The 24,726-nt window shown below is 44.4% G+C and overlaps 1 protein-coding gene across 1 annotated transcript; it reads right to left on the bottom strand.

The window, feature by feature from the left end:
* Positions 1 to 1,198: 1,198 nt before the first annotated feature.
* CAPN14 (calpain 14) lies at positions 1,199 to 24,726 on the bottom strand (the record flags this gene model as incomplete). The annotated part of the gene is made up of 20 exons (XM_081998605.1): positions 24,375 to 24,726; positions 21,894 to 21,963; positions 20,804 to 20,922; positions 20,044 to 20,180; positions 18,805 to 18,979; positions 18,017 to 18,082; positions 16,539 to 16,624; positions 15,192 to 15,266; positions 14,375 to 14,538; positions 13,538 to 13,701; positions 9,117 to 9,322; positions 8,526 to 8,562; positions 7,596 to 7,658; positions 5,963 to 6,020; positions 4,113 to 4,171; positions 3,638 to 3,706; positions 3,447 to 3,525; positions 2,263 to 2,379; positions 1,533 to 1,588; positions 1,199 to 1,225 (listed from the first exon to the last, which is right to left on the bottom strand). Exons 1-20 carry the CDS (start codon positions 24,603 to 24,605, stop codon positions 1,199 to 1,201), a joined length of 2,058 nt encoding a protein of 685 aa, XP_081854731.1. The 5' UTR covers positions 24,606 to 24,726.

Below are 24,726 nucleotides of genomic sequence, written 5' to 3'. Positions count from 1 at the left end.
TGGGCTGTGCACTGGAAAAGAAATACAATTGTGCTGTCCACAGGAATAAAAAAAAAAAAGAAGTAGCACCTTGTAACAGGCACTTAGAATAGAAAATTTCCAGGCTAAATAAATGGTAAGAAAGTGAAAAGGGATCCTACAGATAGATGCATCAAGTAACTAGCATGGGGTTTGATGTGAACAGTCCCACTTATAAACATGTTCTTTAATGCTGTTCACAGCTATGCACCCAGTTTCCACTATTTAATTAGCTACAACCTACATGTACCTGCATTGTTTAAAAGTACACACACACTCTCTCTCATCTTGCTTTATAAAAAGTAACTGACAAGTATCTGAATGTTTCACCAAACTGCTCCTGTATCACACGACAGAGACCATCCATTCCCTGCCAATCTCGAGTGACTTAAAGACAATATGGGATCAGTTTACTTCTCACTGTACTGTACTTTTCAATCTGCAGAGAAAACCCACTGCCTTTCTGAAATAAATCTGCAATCATCACATCCTCCATCCACAACAAAGAGCTGGAGGCCCGGCTCATCGGTTGGTCAAATCAGCTTAGGTTCACTTCAATGGGGCTATGCTGACTTATAAAAGCAAAAAAGATGGTTTGAATGCTTTGCAAATCACCTTTCTAAGTCATAGCTAGGGAAGAGTATTCATTCAGATAATCCTCACCCCTTCTTCCCCACAAGCACACAGACTCCTGCGCTCTACCATGGGCCTAGCAGCTGCAGAACTGGGATTTCCTCTATTAGGTGACAAGCCACTGAGGGCAGGGGCTGTTTCTCTCCCAGGCTCAACAGCCCCATCACTAAGCACAGGTTCTGGGCACTACCACTGCGTATGCCATCCTGTAACAACAGGGTAACATCAGCATGAAGTAGGTGACCCCAACGACTCAGTCACTGTGCTCCATGGTGTCACACTGTGCACCCATAGTTGTTGGCATCCAGCAGTTTTTTCTCAGAATGGTTGTCTGAAGTGAAACAGGACTCAAAATAAATACATTAATTAGCAAAACTTCAATTTGCCAAGTCTGTGGTCATTAGGTCAAGTCTTGAAGGGAAGACTTTTCATAAGAGATAAATCGCAGGGCTGAGCCCAGAGAGTCCAGTGTGCACAGGAAGTGGATACAAGGCAGCCTTCCTCATCCTGGTACAGGCCTGGTTGTCCCCTCTTCCACAGCACTGCTTCAGGAATACAGTGTCATCATCATCCACTGTGAAGTAATGGGGAAAAGTATGTTAAACTCATCCACCCCTGAGAGCACTCTGCGATAGTCACAACTGAACTGGACTATGGGGCATTGGAGATTTCCTGTCTCCAGAAGGAGCAGAAGCCATAATAAAGCACAAGCCTTAGAAGCCTGAAGCTTCTTGTTGTTTCTAAGCTATCTTTAAGTGATCAGGTAAAGATCTTTTATTATCTCTATTAAAAAGCATTTTTTAATGCTACAGAACAAGATGTGCAATGAAGCCTCTTGCAATGAAAGAGCCTGCATTTGTCAGCCAGGGAACAGGCTTTACCTCAGATTCCTGGAGATATATCCCTTTGCCATCTTGTGTTAAGTTGCGAAAGGCCTCTGCGAAAGAAATAAATGAGGAGCTTTAACTTGATAGCCAAGAGATCAGCACCAGGCAGACACTGTCTCAGGAAAAACCTCAAAGGCAGAGCTTGTAGGCTATTCATAAGTGCACGAGCTTCTCTTTCTGTTCCTGGAAGACCCCTGAGGGGTGGGACATGGGGAGCAGCTCAATAAAGTCAGGCATGTTACTGTCTGTCCATCCAGCTGTGAAACCTTGAAATGTAGGTGATCCCAACCTCACCCACTACAGTTTTGAGACATGTGCAAAGTGCCTACAGCACGAGCTCACAGAGTGAGTATCAGCTGTCTCATCATCACAACTGCACTCCCACCAAAGGTATATTTGAAGGCTCTCTTCTTCCTGGGAAATGAGCGGTCTCCACCTCTAATTTGCCTACCTCCTCCTACAGAAGGCTGGTGCAAACCTGCAGGGAGATAAATCACTCTGATATGTACAACCTAGATGCCTGTAGAAAGTGACTGGTGGAAAGGTAAAGAGCTTCATTTCCTCTATATTTGTCTCTTGCTTTAAGTTGATTACTCTTGGTCTATTCAGAAACCCAATCTTTCTAATTTTGACCTTCTCACTGCCATCTGGAGCAGCCTCAGAAGGGCCAGGGCTTAGCTGGGCAACCCAGCTTGCCTGGCAAGCCACATAGTGCCAGCCTCATCTCCCATGATCTCCACTCGAAGCATGAAGCACACAAAGCTCTCAAAGCTGATCTTCAAGTCAGGATCACCATATCTGATTGCCATCAAATTACAGACTTCACTGCTGAGTGAAATGCCTTCGTAAAAAGAGAAAAAGGAAAAATAGGGAAAATAGAATGAGATGGCAACCCCCAGCTGTAGGCAGCTGAATGTTCACAGCTATAAGTGTGCACACAGGTGTGAGTATGCACAACTGAGTGGTCTTCAGCTCTTCTTCAACAGCTTGATTTTTCAAACCTCCCCTAAGATTATCAAATATCAGACAGCCCAAACCAGACCACCACATGGAGATATCTCCTCCAAACCTGAAGGAGTTTCCCCTATACTCACAGTCCTGCCAGAGTTGGAATAAAGTACACATGAAAAAGAAAATCCAAAGGAAACTCATGCAGAAAGCATCAGTCCCAATGTCAAGCAGAATTTACAAGGAATAAAAGTATTTTCTACTCATGGCCTGGGATTTTCGTTTGCTTTAGCAGAGTTCCATCTGGGTTTCTCACTGTGCTTTCACTGACTCAGATGAACTGGGTAAACCACATGCCAAAAAGAGGAGTGATATTTAAGCTGTAAACCTGCGAAAGACTGAGCACCAGCCCCCACACAAAGCTCAGGAACAGCAACAAAGTATTTAGACCCATGTGTATGGTCTTCCATTTCTAATTCAAGCTTCAGACATTATATTAGCGAAGTCTGGCACTAGTATTGCCTCTGTGCAAGTCCACACTTCCAGGTTCAGTCCCTCAGCTGTCATCTTCAGCAGAGATAGCAATTTAATACGAGCTAGATCTGGCCTCCCGCATGTATCTGCACAACCCCACAGAGTCTTCTAAAATTACATTAGCAACGAACAGGAAGAGATTTAAAAACTGGGTGTAAAATAGACAGACACTTCTGTTTCAGAGAACTATCAGTATGAGACCACACTGGGCCAAAGGTTAAGTAGCCCATCCCACAGCTAAATAATTTTCAGATATGTTTACGCAGCTAAAGAGGGAAGCAGAGATGGCTAAGACCATGCAGCCTGTTATATTTTCCACTCCTCCTGGGTGCTACCTACAATTCTCAAGATGTTTCCCAGCCCTGGGCTTTTTCCAGCCTTTAGGAGGAAAAGGATGAGACTTGCCAAGATGTGCTGTGGGCTCACCTGTCTCCTGTACAGCTGCATGTAGTTCCACGAGGTCAAGCTTTCCTGATCTGCTAGTGCCTCTTTTCCGGAAAACTTCCTGGAGGGGAATGTATTTTTAAACAAAACAAACACCCAAAAAACAACAGACAACACCGAAGAGATTGTGAGCAGGGAGATACTGCAAGGGGACAGAGAAAATGTTGTTATACCAAATAGAAAAGCAGCCTTTTCCACAAGACCCTGAATTCCTGGATACTTAGTGTGCCAGATGCATTCAGCTTTGTGGGAGAATTAAGGTCAGAACATCTCAGTTAAATGTCAGAGAGCACCCATTACATAAAAAAGCCCAAACAAACCAAAACCTCATAGCCACTGTAACATTCACACAATTATAATATGAGGATAATGATTTCTTAGCCCACAAGCCTATCTATAGGCTTGATCCTCCTCCCACTAAAGTCAATGGAAACCTAGATGCTGATTTCAGAGGCAGCAGGAATAAACCCTTTCCCAAACCAATAACAGTTCAGTTGTGACAGAATGGAATTACGGAGGATAAGAACTTCAATAAGCAGAGCCATGTCCTAGTGGTATAGAAATCACAGTAACACCCAGTCCGCCCTAAGTAATAATGCACCAGTCAAGTAAAATTTGAGTCAGAAGTATCACTCATGCCAAGGATACATCCAGGAGTGCCAAGATGACCCGGCACGCATCCAGACTTAGGTGAAAACTCTGGAAATCTGGAGACACACACAAAAAAAAAAAGGGGGGGGGGGGAGGGGAGAGATTGTTTTGAGGAGTCATTGAACATCTCCCAGGAAAACGGACTCTTTCAAAATTCCCCTTCCCTTGAGGTGGCTCAGGCCCCAAAACGTTTGTGAAACTTTACACCCACTTGAGCAAACGTATAATTTATGATAATAAAAATGAGGCATCAGGATGGATTCTAGTAGTCTCAGAAAGTCCAATATGACCTCCCTCCAGGCATGTAACACAGAATGAAATATGGTGCACTATCTCTGGCTATTAGAAAAAATGGAAGGAAAAAGACACCCAAAGCTGTAATCCCAAACAGAATTTACTGCATGACCTTGAGCAAAGTTACTTGACCCCGAAGAGCTTTGGGGAGCAGCACTGCAGATTAATTGAAACCCTTGTGCTAAGCATCTCTCTCTCTGTTTCACAGACTTTCTGTTAATACCTAATTAAAATTCACCTTTAAAAAGGCATCACTGAAAACATGATGCTGCATCAAAGCTTAGCATTCCTGGTTCATACATAAGTTACATAAAGAGTAAGAGAAATAGACTCTAATCTCACTCCAAATCATGATTAGAGATTGTCTGTAGACTTCCACGGATCAAGGGACAGAACCGTACTCACCAATCCCTTCTCTGCAGAAAGTGAAGATATTTTAATCTTGTAATAGCCCTGTTTAGTAAATACGAATGTAGTACTGTAAAGTTTTTAAATTCATGTCTTAAAATTGATCATTTATGAAAAATAAAGACTCTCTGTTCAACATGGTCTTCTCAGAGGTAAGACAGTGCCTGGTGGGTTACTTCGCAAAGACAGAAAAGCTATCCTGGACTAACTTCGTAGAAAAAGGAGCAATGCCAAATTCAGCTTAAGTGGAAAAACATCACGTCAGTCTTTTTTTCATCTTCTTTGTCACCTATAATGGCTGGATGGTATATTTCCTGCGTTGCACGTTGGTTGTTACGAGTGAAGAGACTGGGAAGGAAAACTGGATTCATCATTATCATCATCTGTAACTTTGTTGTTGTTGTTGTTCAGAGAAAGCAGCCACTGCAATACCTCGCTGCTGTCCAGATAGCATTATTTGTAACTAGGGACCAAATTATGAGCTTGAGGAGTGCTCTGGGCTGCCACTGGCAGAGTGGATGTCAGAGTCCTCACGAGAGAGACAACCTGAGGGCTCACCTGGTTTTCACAAGTGTAAGTTACACAGGCTACCCGCATCTCCATCCTGTCTCCCAAACACAAACATGGCACGGAGCAGCCCTATGCATTGCATAGCAGGGAAGAGGAAATAGGAATAGCAGGCATGAACGAGGCACATCAAGGTAAAGACATGACCCCCTTCCACCGCATAACTGCCTACAGACCAGGCTAATTTTCTACACCTTCTAGTAGTGGCACTGCCGAGAATGTGGCAGTGGCACAAGGTGAAATGAGATACAGTTTCAGAAGCGAGGCTGAGGTCAAGCTGGGTTTTGGAGGTCAAATTCAGAGTCTGCATCCACACACAGTATCTACGTTTGCTCTTCTCTCTCATTCTTTCAGTTGTTGAAATTCAAACTAGATTATTTTTTCCTATAAAATTTCTACCATGTTGATTTACACCCCAGCAAATCCTTTCTCTCTGGAAATCTAACCTCGCATCAGAAGAGTCACTTCAGTCCAATTCAAGCCAGTTTCTCTTCCCAGAATTCACAAAACAGATACAGGAGTTGAGGCTTTTCTCTAAGAGGGTTTGTTTTACAAAAACATTATTTCTCAGCACTTACTTCTCCAAGATATATTATTCAGGATCCTCTGGAGCTGAACAGCATTTATTTCAGGATTCTGTGATATGGAAGAGAATTTTTTTTTAAGTATTAAATCACTTTTCTCCCTGTTTCGTTTTCCCAGCATGTCTCGTCTTCATTCTCTGCTTTTCTGGCCCTACTCCAGACACTGGGAAAATCAATAGAAAAGACTCTCTTCGAGTATGACAAGATTCTGAGCCTGCAAGAGGTGCAGTCTTCCCCAGGCTAAGTTCTTAGGGCTCCACACAGATCAATGCAGTACTGCAGATTTACACTGAGGAGCCAGACTGTTAACCTTTCAGCCCTGTTGCCAGCTGTCCCACCAAGCACACCGTCAAAAGACCTGCTTCAAACATTTCCTTTTTATCACTTACAAACAAAAAAAAGATGGAAACTCTTGAATACCTCCTCCCCAAACTTTTCAAAGCAGAGACTTTCCCTCCTCCTTGTTATACTAATGTTTACAAGTTTTTTATAAACTGCGACATTTGTTTGTTTGGAGGATTTTTTTTTAAATGTTGCACTTCAAAAATAAAAGCCTGTTTTCAGATCATTGAGGCATGCCAGGGAAATGCATTGAGAAATGCTTCTGTGCATATTCAGACCTCCTGACAGCAAAGGACCAGCACCTCACAATACATGGCAATTCCTAGTGAAAGCCACACCATTCTCAAAATCAAAATCTTAAACAAGTGGCAAAAAGTAAAAGCATGGCTTGTTTTCAGTAACAGCTTCCATTAAAATACTGCTATCAAAAGTGCAAATGTGTTTTTGTGAAATTGTGTTTGCCAAATACAGGGTATGCTGCTAAATAAACAGAGCAACCTTTTCTGAAAGGTGAAACACTTGCAATCCCTCACCATAGCTAGTGGGATCCCTGAATGTCAACTCTATCCCAAATCAGGCCAGAGAGACCATTAAAAAGAATCTTTCACAATAAGGATCATATTTCACTAGGAAAATTAGTGAAAAAGGAGATGATGGGACACCTGGAACATAGTTCACCTCTCAAAGCAAGTTAGCTGCCATCAAACTGTGATGAAGGATGTATGAGACAAGTGTTAATACTTCAGGGGGTGTTCTTTAATAGGCGACTTTCCCCAATGAGTGTAAGAACACCCTAAAGGGTAGGATGGATCCACACACCCCGCACTTTGTCCCCAATACAGGCAATAGGAATTAATCAGCTTCTGCAGTCCATTCTCTTGTTCCCCTGGTACCCACACCTGTTAGAAAAGGGATCTTAGACAGTACATCCCTGCCTAGTCCTTTAGTATCTGTTTATGGACCTGCTGCCCATCAGTTTGCCAATATCTTTTGAGCCTGTTGATACTGTCACATCCACAAAGTCCTGCGGCATTACGTTTTAGGCATTCACACCCTGTTGTGTAGAGAAGTATGCCTGTCTCAATGCTAACATATTCCTACGCTTTGCAGTTAAATCTGCTACATGGAATCAGCACTGCAGACACAGCTCAACTTCCTATGGCCCCCCTCTGTTCCCCACACTTCCATATCCAGACCTCCCTTGAACATCCATGTGCTTTTACTTTCACAGAGCTACCTAATAGCTCTGGAGGAGTTTACTCTGGCAGTTCATGTACACACTTACCTGTTCAAAATGCTTTGTGAAGAAATCCTCCCAAATCTTGCCTTCATACCTATCAACAATTTCCTTTAAGATATTAAAAAAAAATATATAAAAAAAAATCATTAACTCCAGGAAGAAAAATGTCACCATCCAAGAAAGCAAAGATGCTTTCCCAGAACTGCACTCTCATCCTCTGCCCTTCTACCTTCTCTCCACCACTGCAATCAGTGCTACATCACTAACACAGCCCACTGCTAAGACAGCATTTCTATGAGGTGGGGAGTTATTTCTTGGAAAGAAATGCTCAGTTAACACACAGTGGGGAGAAACATTTCCCTCCCACCAAGCTGTGTAACAACAAAGGATGGGGCTCACTCCATGCCAAGAAGAGAGAGAAGGCTCTCTGTCCTCCTTTGTACAGGAGAACAGAGGGGATGAAAGAAGCAATGGCCCTGTTTATGGAACAGACTATGCTATAAACTCCCTTGCATAGGTTGCAGATGTGCATGCACTGTCACTGAGCTCAGTTATTTTGAAAATAACCTATAGACCGCTGCATGGGAACAGTACTGCTGTCCCCATGATGTCTTTAAAACTGTTAAGGCATGAAACGAGCAGGGAGAAGTGCAAGAATGGACCAGGAGTCTCCAAAAAGTCATGAATAGGAAAGACTGCAGAGCACGTAAGATGGTGTCACTAAAAGAAGTGCAAAAGTTGCAAAAAGGCAACTAACAAAGGCATCCAAAAATTTGCCTGTCCCCGACATTTGACTGCATCTGTCCACATGGTGCAAGGGACTCTGCCTGCAAACCCAAACTGCCCTTTCAAAAGTGCTGCAACACAAGCACTCACATTCTCACTCAGCTTCTCCATAGGGCAGAGACAGGAAAAACCCAACACCTGGAGCTGAAGACTGAACCACAGACCCCCACTCCCCTCATACTCACTCACCTTACAGAGGGTGAAACTGGGGTTCCCACCCATTTCCCTGGAGATGCAAAAAAGCAGACACATTAAGGATGTATCACAGAGTTGTGTGTGTCATCACAGGTGGCATCCCCCAACCCCAGAAGGGGCCCCAATCTGCTGTTGCAGCATATGTTTTTTTTTTTCCCCCACAGTGTTACAGCTGCAGTAAGGGAAGCCCTCATGCCCATACAGCTCCCCAGGGGCTGCCGGCATCTGAAGTGTCCAAAGCACCATTTCTGCACAAGCAACCACCCTAGCATCGCCAGCAGGGTCTCCTGGCAAACCGATGTTGCATTAAAAACTGTTGTCCTTCTCCAGTCTCAAACATGAGCACGCTGCAAGAATCCCTTGTGTAGGCCTAGGTCAACACTTCTTGAAAGGATAATGCCAAAAGCAGTGCTTCATCCACTGAGCATCCTATGCCGGGAGAGACCCACAGCCAGCCTCTCCAAAAGAGATTGTGCTGCCTTTTGCATGGTAAAGTCTTTATGTTGCCCCCATTAGACTCAAAAGACCAGACCATCCCACCATCCCAGAGAATTAGGTGCTGTCAGAGGGGCAGCAGCTTCTCACCAAAGAACATGCTTCCTGGAGAAGACCCGCAGAATGAATTCAGACTCCTGCTGAGGCTCCAAGGTGGATGGGACAATCACATAGACACCAGGCTCCAGGTGGAAGTCATGAGTCACTTCCCGCTCATCAAGGAAGACCTGGTGCTTGTTCACAGGCTGATGTCGGGTAAAGAAAGCTGGGGGCAGCTTTCTGTTGCTTTCCTGGTACTGTTAAGGGAAGAAACAAAAGCAAATGTGTTCTGAACAAGTGGACAAAAGCATGTGGAGAATTCACAGGCATGGTATAGACAGCCTGCCTTCACACCTCAGATTTTTTTTACAGCACAAGCAGATAACTTCACAGAATCACAGAATCACTAAGGTTGGAAAGGACCTTCAAGATCGTCAAGTCCAACCATTAATCCAGCACCACCATGTCCCCTAAACCATGTCTTGAAGCACCACATGCACAGGTTTTTTGAACACTTCCAGAGATGGCGACTCCATCACCTCCCTGGGCAGCCTGTTCCAATGCTTGACCACCCTCCCAGTGAAGAAATTTTTCCTAATATCCAATCTAAACTTCCCCTGGCACAACTTGAGGCCATTTCCTCTTGTCCTATCGCTGGTTACTTGGGAGAAGAGACCAACACCCTCGTCATCACAACCCCCTTTCAGGTAGTTGTAGAGAGCGATAAGGTCTCTCCTCAGCCTCCTCTTCTCCATACTGAACAACCCCAGTTCCCTCAGCCGCTCCTCAGAAGACTTGTGCTCCAGGCCCCTCACCAGCTCCGTTGCCCTTCTTTGGACACCCTCCAGCACCTCAGCATCCTTCCTGTACTGAGGGGCCCAAAACTGAACACAGGATTCAAGGTGCGGCCTCACCAGTGCCGAGTACAGGGGCACGATCATTTCCCTACTCCTGCTGGCCACACAATTTCTGATACAGGCCAGGATGCTGTTGGCCTTGATTTTGCTTGAATTCTGACTGAGCTTCTGGGGTTTTTTAGCATACTGGTAAAGGTCTACATAAATTCGACATAAAGTGTCTTCTAGCAAATACATGTCCATTGTCTGTCTCTACATGCTTGCTCTTTTCAGGATGTAACTTTTTCTAGCAAGTGCTCCACAGAAATGTGCAGTCATCACCGGACATTAAGAATTTTTTTTCCTGATGAAGAGATGAACCTTTACCATTTCAAAGTTTTGTCTGCTTTGTCAGCCAGAGCTTTTCCCATTTAGACCAGAACATGTTCTGAAGATTGCATCTTTAAATATATATTTGCAAAACGTTCAAATGTATGCAAGTAGTTATGAACACATTAACATGGAATGCAAATAAGGTGACTGGACACCTACCTAATTTGACATGCGAGTTCATCAGTTGTGCCTGCAATTTTATTCCACACATGTAGTTACAAAACTGGTTATCCTGTCCTCATGTTCTCCCCCTCCTGGTCTCCATCCCTCCGTGCAATTCTAATTTGGCTCCATGGCTTCCTCCACTTCGATGACAGAGATGCTAAGGATTTCCCACCTGCAGGAACTGTGTATTTGTCTGCCTCTTTCTACTGCTTGTTCTAACTTAACCAGACGCTGTACTGACATCAAACACAGAAGGCACAGAGGTCATTTCTGATACCGTCGTTTCACAGAATCACAGAATCTTCACTATGAGGGTGGTGAGGCACTGGAGCGGGTTGCCCAGAGAAGTTGTGGATACCCCACCCCTGTAAGTGTTCAAGGCCAGGTTGGATGGGGCTTTGAGCAACCTGGTCTAGTGGAAGGTGTCCCTGCTCACGGCAGTGGGGTTGGAACTAGATGATTTTTAAGGGCATCTTCCAACCTAAACCATTCCATGATTCTGTAACAGGGCCCAAAGGACTCAGTCTTCTTCCAGGACATGGTGGTTCTCACCATGCACCACGCTTGCTCAATACTAAAATGACAAAGAACAGGGCTTTCTACAACATTATCAACAATATAAAAGTACTTGCAAGGAACAGCAGCAAGGACCAGGTGGAGAAGCGGCTTCTGTCAACCTAAGCTACTGTAAAAGTCATTTCTATACTGGTAGAAATGGCTGCAGGCAGGAACTGCTCTAGAGACTGTTATTCACTAGCCAGAACACCCCTCCTGTTCCATAGGTGCCATGCACTTTGTTCCCAGCTTGCCCTTTGTGCTAAGGATCTGGCAGCAGCAGATTTTTCAGAGCATCTGTGATCTGAGCATACTGTAGGAGCAACCTAATCCCTTAGCCTTGACTTCATGCATGCGTCCTTGATCTGCCTGTCACTCTTGGTTCTTACAGATGTTTTGCTCCAGAGGCAATTTTCTGCAATAGGAGGATGGATAAAGTGTTGATCCAGGCAACATTGAATTAATTTTTAATGCCACTGAGTGCCCAGTACAAAAGCCAAATAAATAAACCTGCTAGCTAAAACCACTGTCATCTTCTGATCTTGGCTGTTCCTCAAAACATTTAGCCATTACTCCACAGCCTCATAGTGGAGATGCTATTCCTCTTTCTTTGACAATATTTTTTCTTACTAATAAAACAATCTTTCTTCTGAAGGGCTCAGGGTTGCTCCTCTCCATGACCGTTATGTTAAATTTAAAGTTTTTATATTCCAGTCAATACTTTGTTGACTGTAGTTCCAGTACCTGAGATGCTCTCAGCTTGCCATCTCTCTGTATTGATCTTGGCAATCGCTACAAACCTGAAATTACAGTCCTGGCTGCCACCATTCCCCCCGGGTGCAGCACAGCAGTGAGCTAGGACCATACTCAGACCCACTCTGCCTGGAAGTTTAACTCACTTGTAACCCTGATGATAGTGCACAAAATATTTAAGTCAGGAAGGAGTGGCATCTTACTTCATGGTTACTATGCTGCAAATACAGTAACGGGGAACACAATTGTGCTGCCCTGACCATACATCCAAACTAGCTCTTTGCCAGCTCAAATTCAGAAGGACTCTCATTTAAGAGGTGTTCTAAGTACTAACAGGGTGGAAGATATGTCCTTTTAAGATAAAAGGAGGTAAACGTTTCCCTGTTTTAAATAGCCCTCTAAGGTCAGGGTCAAAATTGGGACATAGATCAGGGTTTAACTTCCAGGGCCCCTCCTCAGGTTCCAAAGGCTCCTGGGTAAAGAAAATGCTAGAAATACAGCTGGCCTGAGGAAGCCAAAAACACCTGTAGCATCAGCTCCAGAGCACCCCCAACCAGGAAGGAATCTGAGCTCCCCAGGAGACCCCTGACTTGCATGGGACAAAGACTCTGTTGCTACCTCATGCCAAGACTGGGAGGCAGCAGAAAGGTGGCTCTGGCTCCCCTGAGAGCTGCAGCGAGTCCAGCTCATACACAGCCAAGAACTGAGGCACCATCCCGCAATTACAGGAGGGACAAAGTGTTGATCAGGTAAACACTAATGCCACTCCTAACACCTTTGAAGACCCAGTGCAGAAGCTGAACAACTCATGCCCCTTTTTAAGGCCACTGAGCCCTCCTGATATGGCTACTCTTCAGAAGAGTCAGTATAGTTCTGCATTAAGAGTGACTTACTGTGGAGCCTCACTGAACTCAAATACACTGTTACTAGCTGTCAGCCAAGGAACAAAGGCAAACACAACACTTTCAGTGTTGTCATAACAGCTGCACCAGTCCAGGTCCCCCAGCAAATAGCCAGCAGCGGTAGCAAGGGACTCATCTGTAGGTCCACCTGGAGGAAGAAGAGAAACAGAGCATCTGTCAGACAGGGACCTCTGGGGCTCGCACAACATAGCCATATCATTGCTAGGAAGGAGCTACATATGTTCAACTGGGGTCTTTGCCTTCAGAAACCTCAGCCCCTCCACCTGAAAACCCTTCCCCACAGCCATCTCTCCATAACTGTGCAAACTCACAGCAGGAACAAGAGCTGTGGCTCTGTTCAAGGGAGGAGAGTGGCTCTGCAAGGCACTCAGATAAGCAGAGAATTGAACTCCTTCTATTGATACCCACTTACCCCCAGATACACAGGGAACTAGTAGTATTCACATACGGGCAGCTGCCACATCATACTAGGAATGCTTCTCAAGCACAATTTTATTATGGTTGGAAATAACCTGAGGGTACTGCTCTTCCTGCCCCAAAGTAGGGGGACCCCTGACATCCTCTCCCAGCTCTTGCACATAACTCTCAGAGAAGGCAAAATAAAGCCAAGCGTGCTCTGAAGCAAGAGGCATTTCTGACACACAGCACCTTGGCGAGGCAGCAAGTGGGGCATAGAGCCTGAGGGAACCTAGCCCTGATGTGTGAGGAGGCTGGCCACAGGCAAGGAGAAAAATGCACCGATCACCCTGAATACAATAAAACGCTTGGTCTGAAAAGCTCTACAACATACAGGGGCTCAAAGTTTTCCTATTTGTGAAAGCAAGAAAGGCAAAGCAATTCTTCACACCTTGTAGAGTGAAATTCCAATGAAGAGGTGAGGAGCTCGGTTCCAGTGTTTGCTGCTGTGTTTCTGCATCAGAGATATAACCACATTGCAGGAACCCAGGCTTTTCTTACTGTCTTCAATTGGTAAAACATTCAGCCAGTACTGAGGGTTCATCCAAAAGGTGCCTAAGCAAAACAAGAAAAACATTTTGATGTAATTTTCCATCACAAAATTGGTTGCCATCTTCCCACACAATGCCTGTCATCAGACTGAATGGGTCACAGGTTGTCTGGACCACCAGACCCCACAGGGATGTGAACTGCACCCTAAGATCAAAAGTCAGCAGTGCAACCACTATGTAAGACAGGCAGAAGGCCCAGGAACAAGGAACTACATTTCTACTCACCTGCAACTAAGAGCATATTTTGTTTATAAATGTATCACTATACCTCTATCGCCTCCAGTGTATGGGCTAGCTGACTTTCAGACCCCACCTGTTCTGCTTCCAGAAGGGCTGACCCTCTGCATTTCCCATTCACTTTAAGTAAAGTACCACTCCCTGGAGGTGCTGAGGATGCAAATTTTAACAGGCAAGTTTAATGCCCCAAAGAAGCTCAGTGTTGGCAATTGATCCTAGGATCCTGCAGCTCATTTCATGCCATAACTAGCCCACTGCCCTCTGTTTGCAAATGATAGCAGAAGCTAGTCAAAGTCCTTCAGCTGTTTATTTCTGATGTTTGTGTGGAGGGTTAAGCAGGAAGAGCATGTTGTCAATTTTGTGTTAACAGGTATAAGGTGCTGGCAACTGAGTAAGAAGAGCAACGTTACCCCAGAGTCATCCAAAAGAGCACCCCTCACCATTACAGAATCCCAGACTTCCTCTTGCTGTACTTCCTTTAATCCATCTCCCACTCTTCAGGGAGTACATCCACTTCTTCCCATCTTCCTGGCTCATCAGGTCTGGAGTTAATTTACAGATCATTAGATCTACAAAATGACTCTTAAAATCTCGCAGAGACATCCTGGGAAAAAGAGTGCCAAAAAACATCTTGTCAGCAGTTTAGTTTAGTCCATATGGCTTATAAAAAGACAAGGGAAGGGAGCAGGGAACTTCGAAGCCACACCATTCTGTTACATATGGTAATGCTCATATTTTATTAGGCAGTAAAGAATAGAGCGTCTGCTCCAACAGCAGCATCTAGCAGTAGCAAATGCACAACTAAAATTTCAGCAAAGGATAGCAGAACAGAGATTAAAATAATATTGCCACCAAAGGGACAGCAGTGAAATGACACAGGCAACACCATTGCCACCTCGTGGCAGAAGCTGTGTAGAAACCACGAGGCTTCTACAAGACAAGCAAGAGTTTCCCAAAGCTATCTTAAAAATAAAAGGCAGGACAAAAGCTCCTGAAAGCTGCCCATGTCTCCAGCAGCCCTGGGACACCTAGCAGTATCCTGCTTCCCCCTCACTCCTGCCATTGAAGAACAGCGCATCTCTTCCATGTCAGCACATGCTTCTCACATTGCCAAGCAGAGGACAGCAGGAAAGCAAGAGCAGGCTGTTATAAAGCAGATCACATCCACACCGCCCTAAGCAACAATGTGCTGCTTCATCTCCAGATGCAGCCTCAGAGCTACTGGCAGAGGGGGGAGAGGCAAAACTGTGCCATTACCAGAATTCTCCATCCTCTTTCTTTTTCCTCAGCAAAATCTTCTCCTTTGGGCTCAGCAGCTCCCATTTGTAAGAGCTGAGGGCAAAAACATGAGGTGACTAGACAAATGTGGCCTCAAATTCAAGGCAGAGTATATATATAATATGTAGTTGGCCTCTATAAAAAGTGGCCAAATCCCTGTCCCCATATATCTCCACATTTATCCTCCACTAAACATAGGCGCCCTATGCCTTCAGCCACGGGAGACACTCCACAAGCACTCTGGATACCATGAGAGATAGCTAAATGGCTCCAGTTTTCTCCAGCAGAAGCCAGAAATGCTCCATTTCCATCAGCCAGTCCATTCACTCGTGCATGTAGCTTCCAAGTACTTAAAATATAAAAATCTAGACCTGCTTTGTTGGTTAATTTTCTGTCAAAGGAGACATAATAGGAAGAGTGTTTGGCATAATGAATGAATGAATGACTAGGACAGCACAAGAGGCAGCTGGGAGTCGTTTAAAAGGCAGGCCTACAGTATGTTGCTCATTATGCTCTTCAACAGGAACAGCTGGTATGTTGTCATTATGTGACAGACATGCATCAGAGAAGCTACTGCTCATCAGACAAGGTGAAAGTCATTCACATTCCCAGCACCTCCCTGTGCTCTTCCCTCCTCCCTACCCCCAAGCCTCAGCGAAAGGGAAGGGGAAAGGGAAGGAACATGCTCCGCTTCAAAGAGGAATAGGACACAAGTCTACAGTTGCCCATGGTCTAGAACACAAACCATTGTCATTCATGGATCCCAATCAAAAAAATTCAGGCAGATGCAAATATAGGGCTCATTTGCCTCACTAGTTGCTTCCTCTCTTCTCATACCCAATTGTATTTCCCCAGATGGCCAGGACAGAGGACTCCTTTGCAGCCACTCAACTCCAACACTTTGCAGCCCGTGGAGGACTTCGCATAGTCCCTTCTGTGGTAAATGGCTGTGTGCCCTGAAACATGCTGTTTGTTTAGAGCCTCCTGCAGAGCTATCTGTCACTTTTTGCATGCCATCCAGATCACAGCAACATGGTCAGCATCTGATGTTCATATTCTGTTTCCTCTGGCATTCACTGAATGGAAAAGCAGAACTGAGTTTGTTGAAGCTGCATGCGTGAGAGGGCTCACATAGTTGGGCTCACATCTGCCCACGAAATACAAATCTATCAAGTCATTGCTTTGACACTAGAGGGTCTGTGCAAGCAACTGTTACTTATCTTAATGCTGCTCTCGGCACTAATTCATGCCTGAAGATGGCAGCATCTTTCCTCCAAGAAACCTTTCCTCCTACTCAGCATCAGACCTTCCCTCTTTTAAACTCACCTGTCACTCCAGTCTCCTTTCCATTCAATTTTTCCCCATGGATTTCTCAGTCTCACTAGGTTTTCTGGTCCATATTGACAGGTCACCTTCAGAAAACAGCAACACTGTGCCTACCAAGGTCTCAGCAGTTCTCATCTGGTTTATATCAATGTACTATGTTCAGATATTAACAAAGATTTTGTTTGTTCTCAGATGCCAGCAAGCATGGTGATAAAAATCTATGAACATGCAACTCTGCCAGCACAAAGAGATTAATATGCTTCATCTTACCTTCTATAACTGAAACCAGAGACCTCAGAGATTCCTAATTTGAAGGCTTCACTGTAAATTCCTTTCTCTTTCCAATGTCTGTTCATTTTGTGCTTATGTGGGGGCAGGACTGTACTACTGTGAAAGCTAAGTCATAGCCCAGTGCAATGGCACAGCACAATGCAGCCCAGAGGGTGACCACATAGATAGTGCCTCCTGAACTGGCTTGCCGTGGTGGGAGAAGAGGGAGCCAGGCTGACTAGGGGCTTTGTTGGCAGCCTAGAGCAAAATAGCTGACTTCACATCTAATCCATGTACTCGGTCAGTCCCTTACTCCTGCCTGTCTCTTCATCCCATCAAAGGAGGCAGACTGACAGACATGTTGCTGATAAAGTCCATACCTAAAACCCTCCTGTCGTGTGTGGGAGACACAGGCATGCATCATCCAGTTCATGGTATCTCTTCCAGTTTTCCTAGTATCTCTTGCTAGAGGTACTGAATGTGCTTTCACCCACATCTATATCACATGTCCAAAGCCCCACAAAGTCCTTTGCCATCCTTGTCAACCTCCTTTCGAGGCTGGACAAGATAGTCATCCACCAATCCAGGAGGAGAAAGGTTGAGCTTTCTCCCACTCTTTGGGACCTATTGTTTTACTGTCCATTACCTCTAGACAAATATCTTTAGGGGACTCCCAATGACACTTCTGCAGTTCAGTGGGGTCCACTTGCATTCTCTGCACAGGACCCCAGTTCTGTTCCCTTACTTTAACCTTGACTCACATTTCCACCTGCAGATTTTCATGGTTTAGCCCTTGTATTCCATTATCTTTACTTCTCTATGGCCTCTCCTCTGACTTCAGAGGAAGGCTTTTTACTCCAAGTAGGTTTCTGCACATCCTCCCAGCATCCCCAAAGGCCGGTCCTTTTGTCCTTAACAGCTCAGATGCATTTGTAGGTGATGCTCTCAGCAGAGCCCTATGAATCATTCCCACCCTTAGAGATACGCTGATCTATAACCATTGTCCTTTACATCAAGGTCACAATACTAAAATGGACACACTTCAAAGTGAATCTTTGCAAAGCATGCGGTCTCTTTTAACCTTAGACTAAAAGTGCATTGGGGACGAGATACCATAGTTGCCCTGATTAAGGGTTGAACCTATGACTGCAATAAAAATTGCTGACATCCAAGCAAACCTGGACCCAGGACATTAGGGCTAGTCTTACCTTTCTAATACCAGTTACTGTGTAGGCATGGCCAGAAACAAGCCCATTCTTCAGGACTTTTGTTGCCTGTATACAAAGAGAAACAGAAGGAAAATAAACCTTTTATTCTATCCCTGCTTACACAGCAGACTCATACCAATACGAGAGATCTGTTCCTGCGTAAGCAATGACTCTCAAAGCAAATGGAGAATGGTTTGAACTGCAGGGAAAAAAAAAAAAGTCTAAGCTCCTAACAGCCACATTTTGCAGTATGCTTGGAATTGGAAGGTTGATTGGGAAGGTCCCTTCCTAAATTGTGGCTCTTTGGCTAGAGACCATCTCACTTTTAAAAGGTCCAGGAGGTTATGTTTTGATTTTCAGAACAGCAGGGTTTCCCAACAGCTGAAGTGTCAGCATCAGGCTTGGAAGCCAAGAGTTGAATTCACGTTCTGAACTACACACCTCTTTATCTTAGCAATAAGCTTATTCCATGAGTCTGTGTGTCTCACTATACCATCTGTAAAAATGGAAAATTTATTTAACAAAAATGGGAAAATGCAGTAGATTCTTATTTAATAGAGGTTCTTTGATAGATAAACCAGTTCCTGAACATAACAACAGGGAGCTGAGAGCAGCAGGGAACCAATCCATAAGCAAAGTTCAACATTAAGAATGTGATTTCTACATAAAGTCACGTGTGGCAGCTTTGATACTTTTTGAGGCACAATGACTAGGTGAGCGGAGGGAAACAGGTCTGGAAAGGCTTTTAGATGTAAAACCATTTAGTATCACTCCAAGTGATCTCACACCCCTAAATGTGTCTGACAGCCCATGAGAGATCTGCTGTAGGTTGCTCTTGTCAGGATATCCCACAGATCAGGAGGAGCTGCTGCAAGCTTGATCCTTATATTAACACCACCAGTAAAATCCACCAAGGCTTCTGAAACTTGCCCAATCTGCAAATCTTCATAGGAGCCGTAGAGTCTAGTAAAAAAGACATCAATATATTCTTGGGGTATAGTCACAGATGATAGGTTGAGAACAGTGTGCCAATGAAAACATACAATAAAGGTTTGCAAAAGCAAAAGGAAGGCTGTAACTCATGTTTAATTTTGGGGGAAATCTTTGGCATTTAGGAGTCTAGCAAATTGCCTCCAAGATTGGCCACAAAGGGACTCTTCATTCATTGTCATCTCTCACTGCACAGTAGTGAGAACATGCCCATGACTACTTCTTTGATAACGCTGCCTTAGCAAGCGTTGCTTGAATTTATCACCAGACACTGTGCTGTATCTAAGATATAGTGCCTTGAGAGCTGTCTCCAGTCTGATTTTCTTTACCATTGCAGTGCAACATTCTCCAGTCTTTTTGTTCCAATCTTAACAGCAAATGAAGATAACTGAACTTTCTCTCCTTTGCTATGATCTTTCTCTCAATGTTAAGTAGGATTTTTCCCTGCTCTGCAGAGATTATTTCAGCCCAATATTGACAAACTTTGTCAGTTATGCCTTGTTGCTTTCTTCTTAGTCCTGATAAACTACTCTAGACAAAACAGCCGGGAGAGAAGCCAGTATCCTCACCACACCATGTGATTTGTTAAATGCCTCAGCTTTGGGGGACCTGACAGCAGGAACTTCTACCAAAACCAAAGTACAATGACAATACATCAAAGGAGGCATCAGAAATCATTCACCATTGAAAATCCCTATCTGTGGCCTTGTGCTCTTCTGCAGTATTTACAAGGAAGGCATCACCCCAGCCAATACACTCCAAACATTGATAACACTCAAAGTACAACCCCCCCCCCAGGATAGGTCTGTTTTCGCACCTACTCCTAAACCCTTAAATTTAAACTCAAAGGCCTGGATTGATAACAGCTACTGCAGTGGCAGCTTTTATTGTGTAATAATAGAAAGATGAGAACCATTTACTATGCTCCAAATGTGTCAAGGCCTAGGACATGCATTTATAAATAAGAACAAACTGCGTAGGCACCAACCAACATATTTTAGAAAGACTATCTGCATAACTTGAAATGAGTCACTTACTTAGCATATGCCTTCTCCAGAAGGGCTCCCCAGAACACGTTCTTATAGACTGAGGAAACAAAGACCAGCTCCCCCACCTCATTCACTGGCAGGCAATCATCAACCACCACGTCAACCCATTCACCAAAGTGCCAGAACTGTCAGGGAAAGGAACGAGCTCATGTTTCCCTTGGAAGGGACCTCTCCTTGAAGCAACAGGAGAGGCAAGATAGCTTAGCTGTGGGCACAGGACAAGCTGCCTTTGGGGGTGGGGAGGAACTGCTTTGGGTCAGTAGGATGTGCTGACTCACCCACAGAACCAACTTCTCAGGCCCACCCTGCCAGAGGAGAAAACAAAGCATGTATCAGGTGTAAAAGGATTGAGCAGGGAAATTAGGCACAGCTGGTCCTCTGGGGAAGGAGATCCTAACTGCAGGGTAGTGGAATTGCATCAAGAGCTGTGCAAAGGGGTAGAAGGTTGGAGCAGATGTGTTCAAGTCCTGCTGACTGCTGCTACTATGGAGAAAGACTTTTGTCTGGATTAAAATATGGGTAGCTGGAGAGAAGGACCAAGCAGAGGTATATCCTTAGACTGGCTTGTAGCTGATCCACTGCCTGCACTCTTTTGTGGGAGGGGTGATGGGCTACTCTCCAGGCTAGGATACCCTCTGGCCACTTGCCCCTGGCCAAAGGGAACCATGTGCAAATTCTCTAAGGGTGTGACACAAAAAGTGACAGAGGATTTCTGAAGACCTCCTGCACTCTCGGGGAGCAGATGTACCCGGAAGTGGAAAATGCCAGCGTATTTCCTCTCAAAGCTCTGGTTTTGTGGCACGACTACAGCCAAGATGTCCTGTTGGAATGTCAGGGCTTCCAGGGCCGCCAGGAACCAGCAGTTCTCTGCGCCAAGACAAATGGACACATGCAGTTGGCTGAAAAGCGAGAGTTGTCGGCCAAGTTCAGGAACACCATCGAAGTCCTAGCAGAAGAGCTGTTGTGCTGATGTCTTTATAATTATAACAAATTATACACAGAAAATGAGATGATCCAGACATGTGCTTTACTTAACCAAACCACGATTGGTTTATAATTATTCTCTCATGATCTCTTCATTTGGATACTGTTTGGTTAAACAAGAAGTTTTGCAAGAAAAAGCCCTCAAATGGAAACATTCTGGTTTTTTACTGACATTGCATGCTTTTTTTCTGTTCTCCGTAAAGGCACACTATTATATAAAAAAACAAACAAAACTTTTCCCTTTTTCTTTGAAAGCATTAACTTTTCAGAAGAGAAAAAAAATTTCCAATGCATGTCACATGCAAGACTGTACTTATCAGACTTTGTGTTTAAGGGCTTGAAGAACTTGAAAATTAATTTAGTCCTGCCCCTACCTGTTTGACAGATGACAATATAGCCTTTTAATTTAGGTAACACAGACATAAAAATTATTTTTCTAACAGCAAAGCTGGGAAGAGAACACACTCACACTAAGCCTTAGGTACACAGATAGCGAGTGTCAGATTTTCCTGCTTCTGTGGTCTCTGTTCAGTTGTCAAGCAGCAACATTACAGATTAACTAGAGCACAGGATCACTTCCTATTGCAGTATTAGCACGCACAAAAGCAACACAGAGAGTGGCAATTTCAGCTTGTGGAGATACCTCTTACCACTCAAATCCCACCTTGAAGCTTGCAAGTTTTTTACTGAGCCTATCCCATCTTACTGATTGCTTCATCCACACCATGCCGAGCAAAGAGACAAGGATATGCACACCTTCTATTTGTATGCCAAGTTTTATACAGTCAAAATTCCACACAAAATGTTATCTTGTATAAGAATACTTAGATATTTATACAAAGAAGCTTCCTTACCCACCAAGCCGTGGCAAAGATCAAGTTGCTTTCTGTTTGAAGCATAAAATACTGGACTTCTGTGCAAAGCCTGGGAAGCACATAATCAAAAAAAAAAAGAGGGAAAGTCAAGTCAGTAACATGAGCTGGTTTAGCTTGAAGTCAAGGACTTTCTGCACGCAGAGTTGCAATCTCGTAAGATGGGAAATCCAACCAGTTCCTAGTCTGGGATCTAAAAACCTCATAGGTATGTGACACAAAACACTCCCTCTTCCTGTTCAAAGCTTTCAACATAGAGTGCCTTTGCCCCAACAGACATTGTTCTGGTTCAGGTATAACTCTAGTGTTATCATGAGCTCTGGCTAACCTGACACAAGCCTGGGCACACACTTGTGCTTTGTCTACATTGAATTTGGTCTCCGACATAGGCCACTGGTGCACAGATGCATCGCCATGGGTCTCCACAAACACCTCGTTGAGAAGACAACCCTTCAGACCTGCCAGCCCTGCTCCTCCGTAATTACTGACAAGGTTCAGCCAAAGGAGGCTACAATGGCAGAGCATAACTCTTCTAACTTTCAGCTAACCTGGCTGATGTCTCCACGACTTCACAATTTGACTGACGATCAAGCTACAGACTAACTGATGGCTGCTAGAAGTTCCTGTTGCTGTGACAAGAATGGGTCTGTGAATAATTGTTCAGAGAGAAATTAGATTGTTATTTTTTTCCTCTCCCAAGTGCCTCTGGGGTCAAATTAATAACCTAAGTGTCAAATTTACGTTTCACTCTAATGAGCCACAAATTGCTCAAGCTAATTTTGACACTGTTGCCTTCCCCTTCAGGCAGTAGCAGAGAAACAGCAAACCCTCAGAAGGCAGTTACAGAAATTAGACATCAACCCCTATCCTTCATGAATGTGGGTGTTCAGTTTGCAGGCCATCAGTCATAATGCAGCAAGCTACAAGCCCACAGGCTGAATGGCAGAATCTCAGAGTTTCCTCTGCAACACGGGGACTGAAGGATGCACAGCATCCATCCTCAGACAGCCTTTGGTGGGCTGAGTCTGGCATTCAGAGCAAATGGCAGCCTTCTTCATGAGGCAGTTTTAAAGCAGCGGAATGGTGGACTGAGAGACAGAGTCGGTTTGAAGTCCATCCCAACATCTCTGGGGTGGAGGGACACCTGAAGGGCTTTGTAGAGGCCAGGACTCATGTTGACTTTTCCCTCCCAAATACCCCTATGCCGATATAGCTGCCTTAGCCACAGTGTCCAGCACAACCCAGCTCAGTCCCCTGAGGACTGTGCTCTTCCTCCGTCTGTACATCCTGACTTAACACAAACCATCTGTGAGACCAAACTGAGAATGAAACTCTGAGAACCAAGGCTGCTATTGCCAGGCTCTCTTGCACAATTTGCAAAGGTGCCTTTACTTTCCCAGTGATTTTCATGAGTTTTGCAGAAACTCAGCCCTTCGAAGAAACTGATTAAATCTGACAAAATATGACAGCTAGAAAATAACTTAGCTAGAGGAGATGTTATCTGCTATTACCTGGTAGAATTCCCTTACAGACACAGTAACAAAAGGAGTCAGTGCTACTGAAATTCTCAGATAATTCTATACATTGCTTTCAGGAAGATCTGATTGTCAATATGCTGCTCCATGGCTCAGTAAGAACAGAACTGACATTGCTAGTAACAGGCCAGAGCAAACAAGCCTTATCTAACTGTGCCAGTCCCTTGTCCTGGCCTCCTAGAGTTGTTATCCATTTGTTACGAGAACTTGCTCTGTGATCAGCGCTCAGTACCAGGTGTCTCTTGTTGTGATGTTCAGTTTAAGTGTGAGATACCAGCAAAGGCCTTGGAAATATGGGCACAAAGCAGAAAACAGAGGTCCCAGAACTAAAAACAATTCACTGATTGATGGTCAGTTACTGATTGTGGTAGAAGCTCAACCTTGAGAGCTGGGAAAAGACTGCTCTAAGTACAATAAAGAATAGACTAAACAGTTAAGCAGGAAAAAAACAGCCCAACAAGAGGATAAGGCACCTGCCACTGCCAGTGAAAGTAGCAACGGTATGTGGTCCATGGGAGAGGAGTCAAAGGCTAACTGACTAGAAACCTGGAAATCTTCTAAAAGGTCAAGATCTTGAATTCTGGGGAGCAGGATCATCGCCATGAGAACTGTCATCATGGAATCATGGTGGGACCATCAGAGCTGTGAGCTCCAAGGCACTCCCTTCACCTGCTTTCCCTGCTGGCTCCAAGGATATAAACTGATTGAGGCTGGTTATGATTTTGAGCAACTAATGCTTCAAAGGCAATTACGAAACTCCATGTACCATAGCTTCCAAAATGACAGCTGATACATAAATGTAATCTCTGGAGGCATTAAGGCACACCTAAATTAAAGTCTTAGAGTAGTCTGCTCAATGCTAACACTATTTGCCGGCTATCAGCTATAATTATCCTCTTACGTTAGAGTATTACTGAAAGTCACTTACATGTGGCCTCTTCCACTGTAAATTTTGGGGTAGTTTCCTTAGCAGTGCTCCTGTTCCAACAGAGCTGATGTGAGCAGGGAAGCTGTCATCTGTGAACAGGCATTTGTTCTTCAAGCACATCTCCAGCAAGGCCTGGTAGTTCTGCTGGATGTGTGGGGTGTGTTTTTGAAAGATACTCCTGCCTAAAGGCACAGGTGACTTCTTTTTTTTCAAGCATGGCAGAAAAGGCATGGTAATGTTCACAATAATGCCAGGATAATTTTTTCCACTGAGGGTTCTGCAGGGATCCTGCCCTGCACAGTCCTACTGGAAACTCCTTGTTTCTTGGGATGAAGTGTGTCTTCTCCAGAAG

This window comes from Phaethon aethereus (assembly GCF_964289735.1).
Source record: "Phaethon aethereus genome assembly, chromosome: 3".
NCBI classification, from domain to species: Eukaryota; Metazoa; Chordata; class Aves; order Phaethontiformes; family Phaethontidae; genus Phaethon; species Phaethon aethereus.
The sequence above is the reverse complement of the archived record's forward strand: the minus strand, read 5'-3'. Positions and strand labels throughout refer to the sequence as shown.